The sequence below is a fragment of the Anthonomus grandis genome, chromosome 5 (assembly GCF_022605725.1).
Source record: "Anthonomus grandis grandis chromosome 5, icAntGran1.3, whole genome shotgun sequence".
Classification (NCBI taxonomy): Eukaryota; Metazoa; Arthropoda; class Insecta; order Coleoptera; family Curculionidae; genus Anthonomus; species Anthonomus grandis.
In genome coordinates this window covers 29,686,334-29,709,292 of record NC_065550.1, presented here as the reverse complement: position 1 = coordinate 29,709,292, position 22,959 = coordinate 29,686,334, and the positions used below count along the sequence as shown (strand labels likewise).

At 32.4% G+C, this 22,959-nt stretch overlaps 1 protein-coding gene across 3 annotated transcripts; it reads right to left on the bottom strand.

Moving 5' to 3' along the window:
- Positions 1-3,014: 3,014 nt before the first annotated feature.
- On the bottom strand, positions 3,015-21,622 carry LOC126736207 (peroxidase-like). Of its 3 annotated transcripts, none has more exons than XM_050440457.1 (12): positions 21,519-21,622; positions 15,588-15,718; positions 13,056-13,225; positions 12,867-12,997; positions 12,609-12,815; positions 12,340-12,548; positions 9,871-10,064; positions 9,144-9,818; positions 6,284-6,451; positions 6,038-6,185; positions 3,405-3,561; positions 3,015-3,338 (listed from the first exon to the last, which is right to left on the bottom strand). In XM_050440457.1, the coding sequence occupies exons 2-12, from the start codon at positions 15,706-15,708 to the stop codon at positions 3,242-3,244; spliced, it is 2,277 nt and encodes a 758-aa protein (XP_050296414.1). In that variant the 5' UTR covers positions 15,709-15,718; positions 21,519-21,622; the 3' UTR covers positions 3,015-3,241. The 3 variants fall into 3 exon arrangements, with proteins under 3 accessions (XP_050296414.1, XP_050296412.1, XP_050296413.1); XM_050440455.1 differs by lacking the exon at positions 21,519-21,622 and adding an exon at positions 15,996-16,099; XM_050440456.1 differs by lacking the exon at positions 21,519-21,622 and adding an exon at positions 15,938-16,097.
- Positions 21,623-22,959: the final 1,337 nt, after the last annotated feature.

The following is a 22,959-nucleotide window of genomic DNA, read 5'->3' as shown; positions in this document are numbered from 1 at the left end:
ACTATAATCAAACAATGTCAGATTGCGAATTCTTCGAAAAGTTATTGAATAACACTTCGGAACATTTAAATATAAACCATTAAGTTTGCACCATTCATCGAGATTATGCAAGTCATCCTGTAACAATTGACATTGAACATTAGAATCAATAGACAAAAACAATTTTAAATCATCAGCAAATAATAAAAATTCACAATTTCTTACAAATAATCCTATATCATTAACAAAGATTGTAAAAAGCAACGGACCCACATGTGACCCCTGAGGAACGCCAGATGGCACAGAAAAGCTGCTAGATAAGAAGTTATTAAGCGGTATACATTGCGATCTACCCAGTAGATAGTCCCTTAGCCAACAAATAACATTTGATCCAAAACCCAAAGCTTGGAGCTTTGCCAGTAGAAGCGCATGATTAACTCTTTCGAACGCCTTCGAAAAATCCGTATAAACAGCATCAACTTGTGAACCCTTACCAAAAGCATTAAACAAATAATCTTCATAACATGTTAAGTTAGTAACGACCTTTTTGAAAACCATGTTGACTGTTAATAATAAGGTTTTTACATTGCCATGACAATTGCTTGGTGACAAGTGCATCCAAAAGTTTAGGCAAAGTTGACTGTATACAAACTCCCCGATAATTACTGACATCACTAGTATTACCAGACTTAAATATCGGCGTAATATACGAATTATTCCACAAAGAAGGAAATACTCCCGACTTTAAAGACAGATTGTATTTATTTAGTATTTTAGTTTACATTAGTATTTTCTTTATAGTTCTCTCTCAACATAAATTCTAAGAATTGTGGATAGTTACACTGACAACTTCAAAATAATAAATAAAATTGTACGAGTTTCGAATGACTAGCCTAAAGGTGTATAAAACTCTCCTTTAATGAATTTAAATAAATTTGAATAGTTTCAATTGAAACTCAAGAAGAATAAATAAAACTGCAATGAATTTCAATGTTCTTTTCTCTAAATGAATTGAAAGAAAGTTCCATAGTTCCTATGGAAATTGCAAATTAATGGATAACACTTGAATGAAATTAAAAAAACTTTAGCGTTGAGGAGTATAATTATATTTTTTTTAATGAATTCAAGAAATGTTAGTAGTTCTAATGTAAATTCCAAATAAATGGATAAAACTGTTATGGATTTTAAATGGGTAGCTTAATTTAGTAATTAAACTCCCTTTTTTAATAAATCCAACGGTATGTGGAGAGATGCAATGAAAATAAAAAATAAATCATTTTTTCAAACCTCTGAAGAAATTAATTAAGCTGTCTAAAATGAATAATCAGAGGCTTCAGTTGCTTGGAAAAAACTAAAAATTAATTTAACTCCCTAAAATAAATAACTAGATAGTTCAATTGGCTGGAATTCTTACTTAAACTGCCTCAGGAAAGTAAGAAATGGCTTTAACTACCTAAAAATTAAGAACCAGAGGCTTCAGGTTACTAGGAAGACATTAAAAATTACTTCAACTGTCGAAAATTTAAAAAAAAATTGCTAGAACCCTTAATTACCTCGAATAAATAAAAAAATACTTCAACTACCTAAAATAAATAGTTAGATGCTTTAATTGACTGGAATAAATAGAAGGCAGTTTTGTATAAAGTGATTATTGGTCACTATTTGTATTGAATGCTTATCTTTTTTTGCCAGTCACCTAGCTTATCAATTACTGTCAATAACGCCAGTAATCTCAAATATGATTATTGTTATTTAAATTTTAAAAACTGTAGATATTATTCTACGAATAAGTTTTTGTCTCTATTCCTTAAGAACAGGGATTTGATACAACTAATGTTAATAAGTGTGACAACTATATTTACAGTTTTCTCTCCTTTGCTCTTGAAAAGCTTGTTCAAGTTAAGCATTATAAATCATCTAAATCCTGGTTCGGTCTTGAATTAAAACAATTAATCATAGAGAAAAGAACAGCACATAGAAAATAAAAAAAACTTCTAAACCTTAAGTCGAATATAATATTTTCCACTTTAAGCAGTAGGTGCAAAGTTGTAAGCGATAATTGCTATCATGAATCATGATGTAAAAAATTCATAGAACCAAAACTTACGAGTCCTGTACCAATATAGCACGCTAAATAGGAGATTTGCTAGATATAATTAATTTGTTTTCCCCTCATTCTTCAGAAACTCAGAAACAAAAAATATGAAGGTACAATTCCCAATTATTATTTCGATTACGATCTTCATTTTTATTTTATTAAAATTTCTTTAATTGATGTTTTCAGAGCGATTGACGGCCTCAAAACTAAATATTCTCATGGATCTGATGCCATACCATCAGTCTTACTAAAAAATTATGTGTGTTCCCTACCTAAACCACTACATTTTCTATTTTGCCTCACTTTTAAATCAGGATGACACCCATATATAAAAGTGGAAATAAAAAACTCCAAGAGTAAAATTCCCAAAATTATTGACATCCGTTTTGCCCAAAAACTCTCGTATGAAGTAGTGGGCATATAATTATACATCAACAAGCTTTTTTTAAGGTTAAATTTACCGTTACTAATTTGCTTACATATCAGTGTTCAATGTCAACATCAATAATAGATGTCAGAATCCTGTTATGATTCGTTTGCCTTCTCATTATGCTAATCACGGTTTCTTTTCTTCAATTACCAGAATGAAGAGAGCATTTAATGAACCTAATCTTGACCTCCTCGTAGCTAACACTGTTAATTTATTTAAATTAAAACTAAAGATTGAAATTGTCTGTAAGGTGACGTTCTACGTTTTTTGCCTTTTTTGCTATTTTTTATAATTTTGTTCATTTCTATATTATTAATTATTTGTTATATTCTTTGCCACTTATCATTGTGTTCTGGCGTTGAAATAAATAAATATTTTACATAGCCTGAACTTGTATCGTGCATTTTTTCAGAATAATGTAAAAACTTTGTACGTTAACACTGAATATATTTCTAATCGTATTGGGCCTATTTATAAATAACGATTTTTTGGTTAATCAGCTAATAATTAGTTAATAAACTCTTTTATTATTCAGAGAACCGTCATAAACTAAGTACAATAAACATATAAGTACAATAGAAACCAATGACTTGAACTAATATAGCTCAAGTTATTCGTGTTGCATTGAATATTAGGTACGTACAATACTTATTATATACAAAATACATAAACTAAACAGCCATTAAGAATTAATCAGTCTTATGGGGGACCCTGTAGATTCGGTTTTTTTTCTTTTAAAATGACACCACCGAGTTGGACTCGTCTTCTTGCCAGTGGTTGAGGTTCAGTTTCGGGATGGAAGCCTCGGATTGGCACTCGAACAGCGGATTACTACGGAAAAAAAATTGAAATGTTTAAAAAAGAAAATTAAAAGCCAGGAATTTTGACTGCGCTTACCTTGTGCTGACTTTTTCGAAAACGCGTTTTTGCATATGTTTTACGTTGTCGGTGTTATCGCAAAGTATTCTGGCCAACGTGATTTTCTCGATTTCTTTTAGTTGATTTCTGGTGAAAGGTTTTGGTTGGGCGTAGTTATCATAGAAATATCTGTCGCCTAAAAAATAATCTTTTGCAATTTCACTGAAAAATTGTTGACACTGTCAACGGCGTAATAACAACTCGAGTAAGGATTTTATTGATTTTAGTTTCAAATTAAAGCCGATAAGTTTCTTTACCAAAAAATCTCTGATATTGTCAAAGGTTTTACAGAAATCTAAATAATTTTTAAAAAAATGGAAAGTCTTTTTTTTTAAATTTTCCAGGCAGTGCACAACAAGAAGTTTTCTGAAAACAAAAACATTTTAAATGAAAAATTAATTACAACAGCCTGGAAATAATAAAAAACACAATTTCAACTGCATGAACATTTTTTCCAATTAAGGTTTTTTTAAAATTTTATTCATTTTCAAAAAAATCCACTTTATATTTAAAAAAGCCATAACTGACTGAAAAAATTTTTGTTTTCTTGTAACTTTCCAGGCAGTGCACAACAAGAGAAATTAAAGTTTTCTAAAAAAACACCTGATGAAATGAAAAATTAACTGCCTGGGAAATATTAAAAAATAATTTCAACTCCATGGAAATAATCTTTTAGTAGTTTTTTTTTTTATTTTCCATTCATAGTTTAGTTTTATTTTTATTAGTAATCAGTTTTTCTTATTCAAAATAGTTAGAAGTGTACAATAGTTATAATTCAAATTAAAAAAAAAACTTTCTGTAAAAAATGCCTTAAAAAACAGTTTTTAAACTGCCTAGAAATATTGCTACAGTTTAAGTTTTTTTTTAATTTTTCATACATCTCCAAGTAACAATCCAAAGAAATTAAAAGAAAATTCAGGTTTTTATTTCCAAAATAGTTATTGCTTGGAAAAATGTTTTTTTTGTAATTTTCCAGGAGTGCGCATCAAAAAAAATCAAGTTTCAATAAAAATACGACTCTTTGTCTTATAATCACGATTTTTACCAAAAAAATCGTAACAAGATAAAAGTCCGTATTTTTCTCAAAAAAAAAAAATTACAAGCATTATTTCTTCAATAAAATACACCCCCCACAACCTGGGTTGTTCTTATTCATATTGAGAGAGTGACCACTTGCCTTTCCAATTCTGTACTGTATTTCAAATGGGTAGAGTAATAAAATGTAAATTTCAGAGAGTTTTATGGTCATAAAGCGACAAAAAGGGTAAGGTTTAAATGCTATAAGAAGGGTACAGGTAGGTGCGATTTTTCAATGTAACTCAGATAAGCATACTCTTTAATGTAATAATTTAGAAGGTAATGTAAACTACATTGTGATGTAAGTAAATAAATAGCGCTGCTAATGAAAAAATGCGGAGTATAAATATTCCTTGAAAAGTGTTAAACATGGTAGTATTTGCTGTTCCCCGCCGCCGTAGTGTTATATATAACATAGAGAGATATACATATGACACAGTGAATAAAAAGATAAAAAATAAAAAATGGATCATATTTATTTCAATGATAAGTTCTAATAATAGGTCTAATACTCGTCATCTTGCATTGTCCGTTAATGAAAAAGTTCCACTTTTAAACGTGCTTGATTGTTTAAAACAAAACCACCCCAGTCTATTCAACCATTTCTATACAACTTCATCGACATCAAAGATGAAGTTGTATAGAAATGTTCCTAAATGATTGGAATAGTCATTATTGTGGGAAAGAAAAGGACAAGCAGAATCTCCAAAGCATAGTACATGGAGACCAGCCTGAATCCTTGATAAAAACACTAAACATGCAGTTTTAAGAAAAGTTTCATCTTTTCATTTCAAAAAATAAAAACCAAATTTAGACAAAATGTTAATGGAGCTTAGCCGAGATGGTACTCGAGAGAAAACTCTTATGGATCACTTTAAAAGATATAACGGAAAAACATTTAATTACTGTGCTGTGTTTATAATTGCGAATTAAATCCTATTTAATTTATTTGGGCTATAAAATAAAGATTACAATTTTTGTAATTTAATAATGTATCATATGTAATTCTAATATTTTTTAAAGTTAATTATGTTATTTTATTTATGTTTATTTAAATCAGATGAAAAATACAATTTTTTATGATTAAAAACTTAATATGTGCTATAAATTAAAAACTTTGAATAAAATTATAATAATTGGTTTAATTTATATTATAATACCCTGTCTGCAGATCTTTGTGGGATTACAATAGAAAAAGTTCAAAAACCAACTCGAAACCGGGCAAATTCATGTGGTCCTAACTGCACTTCATAAAAAGAATTAATTTTGCAATGCAAACCTTGGAACTAGCATACATTATTGGAGAGTCACCCTGTACCCCTTTTGTATACTTTATGAGGTTTTATGACTCTCGACCTATTAGAAATACTATAATTATTTATAGACTATAACTTTTTATAGTTTTCACAAGATATCCATGAGTAAGTGAGACAAATATAATTGACCATCCTTCAATTTATCTTTGACCTGAAATCAAGCATTTGCCTCGCCAGCGTATGATTATAATGACGTATTCGTACAATTTATAAAAATACCTTGTCTAGTTCTAAGCATCTGGTCGGCGACTATACAATAAAATGTCGGTCCAAAAATGCTGTGCTCCTTTGGTTTCTCCAATAAACCGCCTATTGTTAAGTCCACGTCTTGGGCATTCGAATACACTTGTTGTAAAGCAAGAACATCCTTAAAAAAAGGAACAATTTTTAGCAATTTACTAAATGAGCTCCTAAGCACTTCAGGCCGAATAACTTCAATATTGTCTTTATAAAAAAGTCACTCACCTCTTCCGTCATATCATCCAAAAAATCGCTGAACCCGTTAGCCGCCTTAAGGCCGCACAACTGCCTAAACTTCATGTAACTGGGCAGCCCGTGATCCCTTCCTCTTTGCAAGTCGAAACTGAGCACGTCAAATCCAAACTTGCCGTTGGTATACAACTTGTTGATTAACTAAAATCGACCGGTTGAGTTATAGCATTATCAACATACCGACAGTATCATAGTAAACTTAATAAATCCTAATCAAATGGTGTCACGCTTCATCGGACCTAGAATTAAATGAAACGAAAAACCTCAAATTTCCCGTATAAAATAGATTAGAAAACTAAAATTAAAACTCTTGACGAACAATAGCATAATGAACACTTGTAACTATCAACATTTTTAAATAAAAAAAATCATATTTACGCTTAAGCCAACGGTATCGTTGGTGACATCTATAAATACATAAAGTAATAGGTCATAAAGCTTCAAACTACACTAACTCAATTTATTTTATTAATAATATTTAATACAACTCATAAATTGTAGAGACATTTACAATATAATCATAAAAACGCATATAACCACACACATAAACACGTTGCAATAGTTCCTGAGAATACACAAGTTAAATTAAGACAACATTTTGCTCCTCTATACAGGAGTGTCAATAGAATGCTTTCACTTTAATTATGAAATTTTTACACCCGCGTTGGCTCATCTGATATAAAAGTCCGGACTGTACATGCGTAAATGACCAACAACCATTTAGCGCACATTTCATTTTTAATAACCTAGTTGAGTAAGCTTTTCTTCACACCCTTTATTATGTTATTTTATTTTCGTCCTACTCTTTTTTAATATACTTATTACAATGTGTTTTTATGAGTATATTATAGATGTCTCGCTCGAAAATTATAGTAGATATTGCTTATCTTGTGAAGTAAACTGAATAGTATTGTGTAGTTTGTATAAACTTTATGCACTGTTAGTTTTTATATGTGTTTAGAGATGTGCACTAAACAAAACTCGTTGTTTTATTCTCCACGCGTGTTTCTCTAAGGATGTTAGCATCTTCGGGAGAAAATTAAAACTAAAGTGAAACCACTTACAAGCGGCCTTATATGGTAAATACTAAAAATGCATTATGAACTACTTAAGGGTACAAATATGGGTAATTAACTTTGATATTTATAAAAAATAAATACATACTTTTAGATACATAACTAGTGATTAGGTAGCATGCATTTTTTTGGTACATCGCTGGTTCTCATTTCCTCCAATTAGTAACAGATTTAATTAAAAAAGGAAACAATTAAAACAATTGTTAAGATTATTGATAAGCGAATTAAAAGGCATAGGTTTAAAGTTCTTCTTTTTAAACTTATGCCTTTCTTCTTTTAAAAATTTAACTTCATTTTAAAAAGATGAAAATAAGTATTGCAATACTTTTTGCACAACTTTCATTGCAATACCATATCTTGACAAAAGGCTTTCATAGTGTTTTTAAGGTCTAAGAATGGCCTAAAAAATGAAGATATAATCTATCGTCTATAAAATGAAGACGTTGATGGCCAGCGATTACATACCACCTTTAATCCCAAATTTTATTTAACTTATAATATACATTGAAATATTTACCTAAAACTTAAATGAAGGTTTTGATAAAGGGGTTGATCCACTAACCATAAGCCTAAAGTTATTCACTAAATATGGACTGCCATAAAAACAGAAACCTTATCGGTATTTTTGTTCTGCCTATTTAGCAAATAAAACCACAGTTCTTTAGCATTAAACTGGGTTACATTAAAGTAGTTGCACCCATAAAAAGTGGACAAAATAAGGCGTTATATTATAGTTTCATGCACATGATGCAAGGTGTGTAAAATATCATTTTTATCCGGCCATTTCCATGATTTAGTGACGATATTCATTTGAGTAAAAATGTTTTTATGTGTCGAACCACTACTGCAAAAATACTTTGATTTTTTAAATATTTCCAATCAGCCCTTACCTTTAGGTTTTTCAGTTGTGCAACTAGTATACAACATCAAAAGGCCGAATCTATTAGACTAGTTGTAACGATTTTGATAAGAAGTACACAGAGCAAACAAGATCAATTAATGTCAGATTTAAAGAACATGTAGCTCATGTTGAGGAGTTGAAAAGTCAAATTTGGCTGAATGTTTGAAGTTTGCTGGCCACTGTGTAGGCATAGACAACTTAAAATTATTTAAACCAGATAACAACAATCGAAAATTAGATGCTTAATAAAGTTTAGTCTATATAATATAAAGATCCAACCCTTATTGTCAATTGTATAGTTTAGTTAGTGTTTAAACTTTGTTCAGCAATAATGCATTAAATTCTTTCCCTCAATTAGTTATTTCTTTAGTATATAAAGCCAATTGTTAGTAGCTTTAGTTTAGTTTTAACCTTCTCCCAAAGATGTTTACTCTGTTAGCGAAACACGTATGGTGAATAAAATAAGAATTTTTGATTAGTGGTTGTAAACTAGTTATGTGATTTGAGTGTCACACTAAAGGTTCCAACCATAGCACTACTAATAATAGCGTTTCTTTAAACTCAAATATTAATTTTTATATCTACAAATGTTGATAGTCATAAGTGTTCATTATGTAAGCGTTTTTATTATAGTTTTCTAATGTATACTGTAGAGTTGAGGTTTTTTTTTCAATTATTTATAGATCTGATAATGCCCTTAAGGAGAAACATGCGTAACCCCATTTGATTAAGTTTTATTAAATTTACTTTTATTCTGCGGATTGCGTTTTTTTATTTTGTTTAATCTCAAAAATCCAAGCAATCAGTATAATTGAGAACTATGTATAAAAAAAAAACAAATTTTCTAAAAACTCACATCGTCCGCATAAAAAATGTCCAACTGTTGACTGGGCTGCGTGGCCAATCCCACCGTCAACGCGTCCAACACCCCCCGGTGACGTAACAAGCCCGGATTATGAAAGTAGTTGCGCATGAAAATCGACTCGTTGACAGTTCGATCTTCGTCGTACAACTTCGGCATCCCGTCAGAAAGGGATTTTAGGGAGCGCATTACTGACGTGGCGAAAGCGTTGGATACGGACGAGTCGGTTTTCGAGTTGTAACTGGTAGCCAGGATGTGTTCTTGAGCGGTTTTACCCAACGCCATCTCCATCCACTCTCCGTAAGTGATTTTCTGCATTTCCGCGATCACGATTCGTCTGGTCTCTTGGAAAATCTTCTCGTCGTCCCAGTGCGAGTTCAACTTGGATAATTCGTCGGCGATACGGTTGTGCTCCCGATACCAGATGGTGTGCATCAGGGCCAGTTGGGGTTGAAAATTGACCCTCGCATCTCCGCTCTCGAAACACGTCGAATTCGCTGAGAACAGTTGACAGTCGCGGGTGGGGTCTCTCGACAATGGCAGGTATTCTCTCGATTCGGACTGTGACGTTGCCAGTTTGCCACCGTTAAATGAGCGTAATTGTTTGGATCTTCTGTGGGTGGATCCGTAGATTTGCGAGCCGTCCAAGTAATGGGTAGCCTGGTTAACCTAAGTAAGATATGTAAAAAAAATTGTACAGAAATAGACTTTTTGGACCTACTTGATCTGCCGGTCCGAAGCTACAATCTGCCCGGGTGGCCGGTAAGGATCGGACGAAACTCAAACAACTGACGCCCTCTTGAGCGTATTTTTTGTCGTCGTAAACGTATATGGGGGAGCAGAGGGGATGCATGAATCGGGGCGATAGATTGTCGCCTTCTTGGCTGCAACACTCGATTGGACTGTCCGTGTGAACTGGAACAATTACTTGAATTAAAACCCGTTGGCAATAGAAGTTTTACTACCACATTCTATTCACCATTCCACATCCTGAATCATCTTAAATATGTATTTTTATTACGTAATTTGAATCACTAAATACGATAAGCATGATTTCATTACGATCGTGCACGCTTCTCAAGTCTGAGATTAGTTTACAGATTAAAATTGGAGCAAAAAGTTCTTTTTTTTTTCGTGGTTCCTGAGGTATTTCAATTCACCAATACGTCCTTAACTGCCCCAAAAACTATGGATAATTTAGTTCATTCGATGAGCTTTAAGTCTGAAATGAATTTTATTGGTAGCACATAGAAAAACAGTTTTCATCGTCTCTACCGCAGTTCATTTTTTTATTACATCCTGAGTTATCTTAATATTTGTATTTTTGTGACGTAATTTGGGTCACTGAATACGATAAACATGATTTCATTATGATCGTGCATGGTTCTTAAGTGTGAAATGGGCTTTATGAATAGAATTGGAAACGTTAAATTATTTTACTTTTCTCCCTCTTTAACGTAGGTTTATTCGAATTAGAAGCCATGGATGCACACTAATCGCCTCAGCAATTGATAATTTTATAATAGAAGCATAAATCGATATCATAAAATTCAAGGCACAATGGCGTACAGGCTATTTTGATAAACTATTATCATGAAGCTTTGTACTTTCATTATGCAAGTCACAACTTGAATTTAATTCTTAGCGATTTGAATGAATTTCCATATATTCGCAATACAGTAGCAACAATCAAAGACGTCATAAATTTTTTCAATCTTGAAAGAAGGAAATGTGTGCCTAACATTCCTGCTTTCTATGAAACAAGATGGTCGGAAAAGTACAAGAATATTGTAACTTTTAAATAACAATTTGTCACCATTGTCGATGGATTGAAAGTACTATCTGTATTCTACAGAAGGGAACAGTGCAATAAAAGCGACTGCCTTTCAGCCAAACAACCTTTATTATCTGTCATTCTCTAATGTCAAATTATGCCTACTATCTTCCATATTATTTTGCTATCAAAGGAGCTAGAATTTCTTGGTTGAACAAAGCAAATTCGCAAAATTATTAAATTGGCAAAAGATCATCGAGTAAATGTAAATGCTGGAATTGAAGAACTTTTGATCGATTTCAAGTTAATTGCAGAAAAATGAGGATTGAAACTGCGAAGACCCAGAACGGTTAATCGTCAAAGGACGCATTCTTTTTTAGATTTATTCATCGGTTGACTAGCGAACTTGCCAGCATATTCTTTATGTCTTTATTAAAATGGAAATTCAAGACTTTATAGATCTTTCTAAGAATTTTATTCACAAGTTCTACGCTCTTGAAAGCTTCACAGGAGAGCCTGAATTGTGGTATCATCATTGGAAAGACAAATTCTAAAACTAAAAATAGATTTGTGCAATATTGTCTGAGAAGAAAGAGTGTTTTTCAAACTACAAGGTTAGTTCTACACATTGTCATCGCACTATCTTAAACAACAAGTTCGATCGAAAGGACATTCAGTACATTTAAAAGAGTAAAAGCTTGGCTTCGATCAACGATGGTGGAAATTGGTTTTAATTTTAATCGACTATATGCTTTATTGATGCATATCATACTCTTTTTTACAGAGTTATGTTTATTGAGTGTACACAGACAATTGGTTAAAGAAAATGAGAAGGATTTAGTAAAGAAAGTATTAAACATATTTGCTAGGTGTTTGGTACAGGTACACATTCAATAAAAGCCCACTTTGATATATTTTGGATGTAAAAAAAACTTCAAATGGGGATTGTTCAGTTTTAGAGGACTTAAAGAACAAAGTTTCAACTGCCTGTACGAATTGAATAATTCTTCCTCTTCTTTTTTCCACATTTTCTTGCATGTTAGGTCATAATTTATTTCTTCCAGTCAGTTAAAAAAAAACTTTAGGAAATTTAAGAGTTTTGTTGTCTTTAGTTATGCTCACAAAAGAACACGGTTTTAACTGCCTGGACGAATTAAATCATTTTTCCTTTCACATTTTCTTGCATATTATAAGCTCCTAGGTCTAGATCATAATTTATTTCTTCCGGGCAGTTGGAAAAGAAACATTTCAGGTAATTTGGGATTGTAAAGCTCCTGTGGATTGAGAGATCAATTCAATCTATTTAATAATGAATTTCTGCCTAACCCCTTAGTCATATTTCGTCATAATCTTTTCAAATCCTATTTTAAAAGGCAGCGAACTTGCTATAACCCTGATACTAATTTAGATACTTACTGGCAACGGCAGTAGCAGATCTACACAAATCATGCTCCAAAAACTGAGACCACTGCAATAAGGCCAACGTGGCTTTCTTGGAAGGCTTATTGTCGGTTTTTATCAGAGAACTGACGATAGTTCTGGCATTGGGTAACGGTTTTTTAGTTACGGATCTACGCAGCTCGTGGACTCCATCTGAATAATCTGCGTAAAGCAGCCTCGAATACCTAGAATGTCATTTTAATAAGAAATACATTAGATATAAGGCATAATTAGTGAAGCTTTACCCTGTAAAAGATTCTCCTCTATGCCCTTTGTTCAAATTATTACAGCTGCCATTGATACTCCTATAATCTGACTGATACTGTCCTTTTTCGCAAGGAGATTCCAGTGCGATACAGGCGCCCTCCAATGGGGTCCCGTGAAAGCTGAATCGGGATAATAATTTTGAGCATTCTTGCGAAGACATTGTGTGCCCGCTAGCTTTCGAAAGCCTAAGAATAAGTGATTAAGTAACGTAAACACTGATATAATTCAGCACCTACTTGCCGCAGTAAGTGTTCATTAGTTGACTGGTGGCCCTAAGTGCTATTAGAGCCTCTTTGCCTCGGTCCAAAGCCTCCTTATCCGGACCAAATGAGATCAGCATACCATGAGAGGGAGTACCATCGGACACCTGAATATTGATTTTTTTCGTTAAAATGGTTAGATATTATTGCAAGGGATTTTGTTACTTTTATGTTGGACCAGAGCAGGTTGTTTTCCAGTCTCTTTAAGAATCTGATCACATTTTCCGCAAAATTGACGGTGTCGTTTAGGTCTCCTACGGTGATTTTGTTGAGGATGTTAAGGACCTCTGGCTTGTTGGCCGTTGAAGAGATGGCATTTTTATTAATGGGCCCACCTTAAAATATTATTAAAGTTATATAAAATAAGACTTGACAAGCTGGTTGCCTAGAGGGGTATTTGATTACCGCCATGTAAAGTCAGGTAGGCAACTTTTCGAACATGATAGATATGATTTAAATAAATACCTATTACTTATACCATGGTGTCCTGTGATAAATAATTCTTTTGGTACTTTTCATATATTTCTCGTAATTTCTTATAAAGTCCACGCGTTTGGCTCTTAAATTAGGGAGGAGAAACGTAACAGAATAGTTTTTTTCATAGAAACAGAGAAAGGGTAGAATGGGCCAAGACCTGCGCCGATTGTCTTATGACCACGGCCACCATTTGTATGGTTTAGTGCTGGAAAATCGCAATGAAACATCGATGCCTTAAAACATCGGTGTTTCTTACATCGAAGACCGACTTAATCAACATTAAATAAACGCTTCACTTATAAATTAAAACTATTCAATTAATAGTCTGGGTCTGGATAGTGAATAGAAATAAAACATTGATGGCAAAAACATGGATAAACATCGTCCAGCACTATGGTCTTCTTCCGCCTAAAGTTGGATGCACAGTGGTCTATGCACATTCTACATTTATCATATTTCTAATAATTTCTATGTCTTTTTTATCGCAGTTGAATTAAGCTTGTTTGACAAGGACAGATGATTCAGTTAGACCCTTATTCAGTATATTGTTGTCTTTTTTTATCGCAGTGTCAATTAAGCTTGCAATTCAGTTGTAATAAAAATTCATTACTTATACCATGGAATTCAGTAAAAAAGAATTCCATAATATGATTTTATTATTGTCTTTTTTTATCGCAGTATGAATAAAGCCTGTTTGACAAGGACAGGTGACTCAGTTGAATTCTCAAAGCTACATGACGTGATGAAGAAATTAAAAATAAAAATTAAATATAAATTATTAATAATTAAGGGGAAATTACAGTGCAGAAGTTTAAAATTACTGATACTGGGGCTAATGTGTCTCGTATACCCTTTACATTTTAGCACATAATAATTCTTTTGGTACTTTTCATATAATTCTCGTAATTTCTTATAAAGTCCATGCGTCTTGCTCTTGAATTATGGAGGAGAAACGTAACAGAATAGTTTATTATTGTCTTTTTTATCGCAGTGTGAGTTAAGCTTGTTTGACAAGGACAAGGGATTCAGTTGAACTCTTTCTTAAAAGGTTACGTGACCTGATAAAAAAATTACAAGGGTTAGTTGAGAAATTTAAAATTGTTAATACTGGGGATAATGTGTCTCGTATACCCTTTACATTTTAGCACTAAACAATCTTTTGAAAAAAAATTCTTCTACCTTTAAAATTCATTACTTATACCATCAAATCCTGTAATAAATAATTATATGTGATTTTTGCTTTTGATACAACCCACGTAATTTGTTGTAAAATCACGTGACTGCCATAATACTACTTTACTTTTGAATTATGGAAGAAAAGCGGTAACAGGACAGTATATATTTTGTTTTTCAACGATATGTGAATTAAGATTGTTTGACAAGGACAAGAGATTCAGTTGAACTTACAAAAATGTACGTGACGTGATGAAGAAATTACAGAGGTTGATTGAGAACTTTAAAACTATTGATACTAGGGATAATGTCGCTCTTACCAATTACATTTTAGCACTTAACGATATTTTCAAAAAAATGTCTTGTAATTGTAAAACTTATACCATGGAATCCTGTAATTAAATAATTCTACGATTTTTCCTTTTTGCTTTTGATACAGCCCTCGTAAAATCACGTGACTGCCATAACACTACCTGACTTTGGGGCCTTACTTTTAAATTACGGAGAAGAAACGGTAACCAGGGAAGTATATTGTTGTCTTTTTTTATCGTAGTGATATAAGCTTGTTTGACAAGGACAAGTGGTTCAGTTGAACTCTCAAAAAGTCACGTGACATGATCAAGAATATTACAAGGGCTGTATGAAAAGTAGATAATAAGTATAAAAGAATAAAATCTAAACATGATATGACTATGTTGCTAAAAGGAACGGTGTAAAAAAAGCTTATTATTTGTCATGCACATTAAAATACAATAACCATTCCTAACATTCTGGGTAAACAAATCGAATTAATGTGTTTCTCGCGCCAAGTCTATTTTTACTCCGCAGGCCAAACATAGTTTCGGATCATGAAAAACAGACGTGATCGTACATTCTTGCCCAACAAGTATAATGGTAATTTTATGATAATCGTTTGAAATAAATAATGTTATGAGATGTATAATTAATATTATGACAAAGAATGCGTGAAATAGTAAGGTCAATACACGTTTGGACAAATACCGAAATGGGCCCGAATAAATTATGTAATTCAATTTATGAACTTACCGTGGAATGGTAAACGTAAATACAAAGTGCCGGCATCAGAAAATATACCGGCATGTATCGAGAGCACCCACAAAAGCACCCCCAAGAGCGGTATGGCTATCTTGGCACTTTCAACTTTCATAATGTCGAATCTACAAAGGAATTTCCTGATTTATCGGTATTTATATGAGTCAAGAAAAATGTAATTGTAGCATTGTATTCATGCATATGCTTATCGGCGGATTCGTTAGAACAATATAATTGAATTAAAAATACATTGAGTCAAAGTGCGCGTTTATTCATGTATTTACGTGGTGAACTTTGACTAATTGGATTTTCCCCTAATGCCCACTATTAAGAAGCAAAAATACCTTGGAAAATCTTTAAATTAATTAACGTTCGTGTTTAAGGTGTCACGTAAAAACTCACTGAAAACTGTCATCAGTTTGTAAAATATCCAAGAATATACTAAGCAAGTTAGTGCGGCAAGTAATAAGCGCGAACTGAACGCTATTCATCAGCCGGCCAAGTTTTAATTTAAACGCCCACTCTACGTCACTTTGATTGAAATGTATGTTTTCAATGCGGTTATAGATACTTCTAATCTCCGCTTAATTGAAAATAAGTTTGTTTTTGTTTTGTAATTTACTCATTTGCATTAGATACATAAATAGTACATTCAAGTCATAACCCCCAGGTGATTACTATGGTTTATGTTATTTAAATGTATATATTTGCCTGCCAAGTGACCCAACTACCAAAACTAATTTCATAAAGGTTGTGGAAACGTAAAAATTTTATAATGTGGCACTTTACAATATCTTTACAACCAAAAAGAGCTTCAGTTTGTACAACAGTTCAGTCATTTTATGAGATCCTTTAATACATTACATAACCGATATATGACACCCAATGTTACAATTATAGAACGATCCTATAAGTAGCTTTTTAGGATTCTTTATACAATGGATTTAGAAAATAGTTTTTAAGTATCTTATAACGCAGTCAAATTCGCTAGTACAATAATTTTGTACAACAGAAAAATTATTGCAAGAATATTTAACTCGTTCGTTGTTCTTGATCACAAACATAAACAAAAATGTAGTTTAAGATTAATCGGGCATTATGGTGGATCTAGCTGGTCACCATATTCAAAATATTATAAAGAAATATGTTTGCTATAATTCAAAAACAGACAAAATTTTACAGTATATAGTAGCTAGTAATAAACAGTACGTGTGATGCACAGCAGTAGACAATTATTTAGTTATATCGCGTTTCGCTTAATTGCTGTATAGCATACCTATAGTTCTTTCTAAATTAACTTCTTTTGGAGTATTTGGAGGAACATCCTGGGATCTGTAGGAAGAAGATTATACTCAGGTTCCATATTCCGAAGAGCTCACTTAATGCAGAATAATTAATATTTTTCAATTTCAGAAAGAGAAGGTATCAAATTTTTATCTTCGGTATTCTCAATTTGCATTGCTAATGCCACTTTCTATTTCCTTATCTATATCTTGTGCGATTTCGTTTGCTGCTACTGCTTTAATGTCGCTGTTGGCAGTTGGGTCTAAAATGGTTGTTCCTTCGTAATTAGCCTCGTTGTTACACTTATAAGAGTTACCTGTGATTTCACAAAGTTGAGAAAAAAAACTTAAGATAAATTTATCCTACAAACTCTTTATAAGATTGCATACTGTAATTTGTAGTTATACAATGATTTTAAAATGCTTTGATATTGTTTAGAGGTTTTACTTCAGCGAAAAATAAGATTCCTATTACTTTTCTTAACAAACTTCAATACAATCATTTACACTACTTCTATCACAATTAACTTTTAACGGTGCCATTAAAAGTAATAAAATAGCTAAGCAATTAAAATATAATTTGTATAAAGTTCTTTTAAAATAATTTTATAAGGTTTATATAAGACGTTATGCAATTGTCATAAAATTTATATTCTTACAGTATTCCTTTATCCTATAATATGAGTTGTAAGTACATTCTTTTAGCGGTTTATTTTGCTAGTTGAGACAATATTTACTTCATAAAAAATAATACAAATAATTAGTTATACAACCCCTGCAAGTCAATACACGTTGCGACGGAAGTTCTCAATGATTGACATTCGATTGCCATTACACGATATTATTTAGCCTATTGAAGCATGAAATAGGGTCATTTGTAAATAAAAATTACGTATTATAAAACTAACAGCATCAATCATGTTTACCTAAGAGTACAAATTAAGTATACGTACATTCATAGATAAATTAGATAGGTACGTGATGACACAACCCACTCTTTTTTGTTCAATAGATGTTTTTAAACAACTAAAATGTATAGTAGATACCGAATCTAATTTAAGACGTTATCTAACCTATTCATCGTTACATACGCCAATTTATTGACGGCACAAACAAAAATACGGAGGCAAATTAACAATGTAATTCCGACCATATTTTCTTTTTGTTTAGTTATAATAATTATTGAACTACCTACAGCATAAAGGCAGCCACATACATACAGTTTTTCCTTAAGGCAAAACTGTGCAGTTTGGTCTTAAGGATTGCCTTTAAATGCGGATGCCCCACACACACCGACTAAAATTTTACGTCAGTTCAGTTCGGCAACTATGGCATCTACCGACGATGTGCTCTGGCGTTAATTGGTTGGCTTATGGTGAAAAAGTGGGCCAAAACTCGTAAAAAAAAGCATAATCAAAGAAGTGTCTGGGCAAAAGGATGGCTAATGAAGAGAAACAAATACTCCTATATAAATCTCCTTTCCGAGTTAAAGGTTTGTCCTAAAGATTGGCACAATTATTTGAGAATGGACGGGCAAAGCTATTTAAATTTATTATCATTGGTTACCCCTTTGATTAAAAAAAAAGATACAGTAATGCGACGAGCCATTTCCCCCCATGAAAGGCTTACAGCGACCTTGAGGTAAAAACCTCAAGTCTTCTGCCAGTAGCCAAAAGGCTACTGGCAGAACGTACGAAGACCTCACGTATTCAACAATAGTTTCTCCTCAGGCACTTGGTTATATAATACTAGAAACGTGCAGAGCTATATATCAAGCCCTCCACAGGGATTTCTTAAAGGTAAGAACGAACAATATATTACATATTATGAAGCTTTAATATGTCAACATTAAACTTATTTAATAGCTATGTTTTTTTTACAATCGTTTCAATTATTAATGTTCTCCACAAAATTCGAGAAAAATGATCCTACGCTTTGATGGTCTTCTGATAAATTTTTATTTATGCCTGATGATTGACGCTGGTTATTTTGTACACGTCCTAGGTCGGGGCTGGGCGAACTCGAATAACTTAACGGACTTTCTTGACATACTGATAAGGGTTGCAGATTAGTGTCTGGACGATAGTAGCAGTCAAATTGACGTCGAATTGGCATATTTGTAGCCTCATCAACAAGTTTATGCGTCATAGTTAACTGACCCATTTCGGCTTGAAACAAAGTATCATTCACTATTTTTTCAGCTATGAGCATTTGCTGTTTTGGAAGCCCTCGTAATTTTATAGCAATGGCTTTTGCAATAACATCAAACCGGTCTTCTTCAAGTCGTGGCCTTTTGAAGTGATCTTTTACCGATTGCAATACCTCATTTTCCAAAACTTGTTGTTGTGATGTTTGAACCCTTCCTTTCATTCGTAACTAAGAGCGAGGTGTCGGTGCAGAACTTCCTGCGACTGGTTCAGATGATGTTTCTTCATAATTAGCAGAAGTACTTTGGTACTTTCGTAACTGAGAGCGAGGTGTCGGTGCAGAACTTCCTGTGACTGGTTCCACAGTTTCGGCTTGTATACGTCGTTACTTGACGCTCGTGACTTCAAAGAGTCTTTAAGTTTGTTATTTTCCTTTCTATAGGCACGTCAGGTTATTTATTTTTTTGATCACAGCATCTTTTGTAGCATTCGGCTCAATTTCTTTTAATTTCTCTGCCAATCTTGCATATCCCGCTTTTTTTAAATTTCTGTCGTGGTATTCCTTGCAGTTTGTTTGCCAAAGACAAGACTAGCTTTCATATATTTTAATAAAATCTTCTACAAATTGACGGCTCATAGTTTTGTAATCACGCACGGTATTAATCTAGCAAAAACTAATCATATACTGATAAATTACCCTACGATACTACCACACATGCCGAGTTTGGCCTGTTCAGACAAGTCTGCGCAGTTATTCACGATGGTTTTTCGATCAGGATTTTGTGGACTGTACAGTCCGTCGGCAGCCTCAAGGTTTTCACCACAAACGTTGAGGAAAACTCAAGGCTTGAACTGCGCAGTCCAAACCTTGAGGAAAAACTGTATGTGTGTGGCTGCCTTAACATGCAACGATATTTACGGAGTTAGACCATCCGCAAGGCCGTAGCTCTCTTATTAGTCAAGATCTCGCATTTTTAGAGGCAAATTCTAGGTTTAAAAAAATCAAGTTTTTTGGCCCAAATTTTGAAGGTCATTTTCCGTCACCTTCCAATGTTTGTTGTTAACATAGTACAGCGTATTATTTGTAAAGTAGAACAAAGAACCGAATGGAATCACAATATAGTGTGTCGCCACGCCCTTATTTGAGTTTAGATAGGTGTTGTAATCATGTATTAAGCAAATTTTAATGGATTGATAATAAAAACTGTGAGTGTGTTTCTAAATAATGACTAAAGTGTCTATTTCAAAATCCAATCTGACATAATATACAATAGCTTTTATTTCAATAAGTACTAAATAATTAAGTATTGCATTATTATTATCGAGTTTAATATCTATTTTTTTTTTCACGTATATATTCATCTATAAAATTTATTTTTATCATTTATACAATTTTTATTACACTATTACACCATATTTCCCATATGAGAAAGTTTAGATATATGTAATTTTATTAAAAAAAAGTTCACGTGAAAACACCGTGACTGCACCTCATATCGGTTTAGTTTTAATTGTTGCGCATTCAAAAAAGTATGGTCATTGTGTTATTTTCTATCTAAGCTTTAGCACAATTAAAATATATGTATAAGTATTTATATGCATTGATCTGTTCTATTTTTAAAATTATATATCATTAAGTAAATAAGGTTGTTTGATTACCCATATTGATTTTACGTATTTATGCTATTTTTTGAGCTAACAGTAATATTAGTCGATTAAAATTAATTGGGTGTAAATTCTGGATACCAATAAAAAAAATTAAATAAGTTGATCAGCAAATAAGAGAGGTTGCAATGGTTGGAAAGATGTGCGTCAATCAGGGTCAAAAGTCAAGATTTCCCTTGTTTATTTATCAGTTGTTTAAAAAATATTATTCATATAAAGAGATTACTATAAATAATATTAATTGGTCCAAAGATGAAGATAAAGCGGGTCTACTTTCCAAAATGTATTTTTGTAACTCAAATTACTATTAATACATGGAGTTTTATATATAACCATTTTATTTATGACCCCTCTGTCCTGTTTTCAATTTTTTCAATAAATGAAAATATACACAAGTTTTTTATCAAAAGAATATGGGTGAAATCAATTTTCCGAGTTACCCCTGTATCTATACAATTGAGTTTTAGCCAATAAGAGGGCCTAAATAGGGTTTAAAAAGTCACGTGACCCCAAAACCAAATACAATACGGGGGTTACATAGGACGTACTTTTCAAATAATACTTTTGACATTGTAGTCTTACTTGTGGCTTAATTTTAAGGGGTGAAATAGAATGATTAAGGTTTTAAAATTAACTTAATCTGAATTCGCATTCAATATGCGTATATGCGATAAACGATAGGTCAAAATAATAGTACTGTGGCTACTCTAGAACAATCTATTATTGACCCAAAGAACTACTCAATATAAATCAATTTTTTTCGCCATTTCTGACATAAAAACCCAATTTAAAAATACCATTTTATGGCTCAACAGTTATCATCTACTTACCACACTTTTCGATACTTATTAATAGGGCAAATTAGGCTGTATTTATCAAAAATCGTGGACCATCACTACCCAAAACTTCAATCAAAACAATTTCAAACCTAAACAAACTTAACCTCTCCTCTGTCCTTGTCTAATGCTTAGCTTCCAGGAACTTTTATTGCCTCTTTTTACTGATTTGTGGGTAGGCAACTTTAATTACATTGCGTATTATAGTCCGGTCAAGTTAGACTAGTTTCTCATCACGGCATCGAACGTTTTACCTTTGATGATTAGAAATTATCAACTTTTTTCTTTAGCGAAATATTTAATTTTATTACAGTTTTAAGTTAATACAATCCTTTTGATTTTTATAATTTTTTTTATTGCATTGTTATGCTTCTGATTATAAAATATAAAAACAAGTAGTAAGTTTTGTAGAGCATAAAAAATTATGAAACTTTGTATTTAAAAGTAAGTTTCTAAAACCAATAGGTATGGAAATAATAATTAAAATAAAATTTGGCGTTTTTTATAACTCACCCTGTAATTTACAAACTAATAACTAAACTTACTAGAACTAAAACATTTTATACCGCTGTAAAAGGATTTAGAATAAGCATAGCAAATAGGACACCCTGTATAATTTGCGAAACATCCGCAAGTTTAAATAGCATTGGACTTTTATTTTATTGATCCCTAAACCCAAGAATATTACAAACCATATAACCTTTTTTGGATCGATTATTATTATTAAATAAGGCCGACAGCCCCTTAAAAAATATTTACTTAATTTGCCCTATACAAATTAATATACTATACAAGGAGACGGAAATAATAGTCAGTGACGGTTAGGGGATACTACCAACCGAAACGTCGTGTTAAATGTTAAAATAAAGGCATTGCAAGTTCGAGAACCTATTTATTACTTTCCTATTATTCTAATTACGGGTAGAATTTTTAGTAAATAATCAGCGTCGCAAACCCTAAAACTCTTTCAGGTAGGTCAGGTACCTATAGTCTGCAGTACTAGCTAAAAGGGTTGTATCCCTAAAATATCCGTTACACAGGTATACACACTTTAATTCTCAGGTAGGTTATAAGTTGCAGCATAGAGAACTATAATAAAAGGTTTGTTTATTATATTTCTCTAAAATAAAGGCCTTTTATTATATTTCTCTATGAGTTGCAGTGCTAGGTTACCTATAGTTGGCAGTACTAGGTACAAGGGTTGTATCCCTAAATTATTCCTTATGAAGGTATACCCACTTTAATTTTCAGGTAGGTTATAGGTTATTATTTTAAAACACTTACTTAAACATTAATTTGGATTATTATTAATTCAAAAACTCAAAAACTGCGCGAGCACGCCTATGTACCAGGTCTCGGCACGACGACCATAATGAAGGAAATGAATCAATCGTTCAGTGTTGTGACCTCTGCTCCGTCGTCGATCAATATCAGT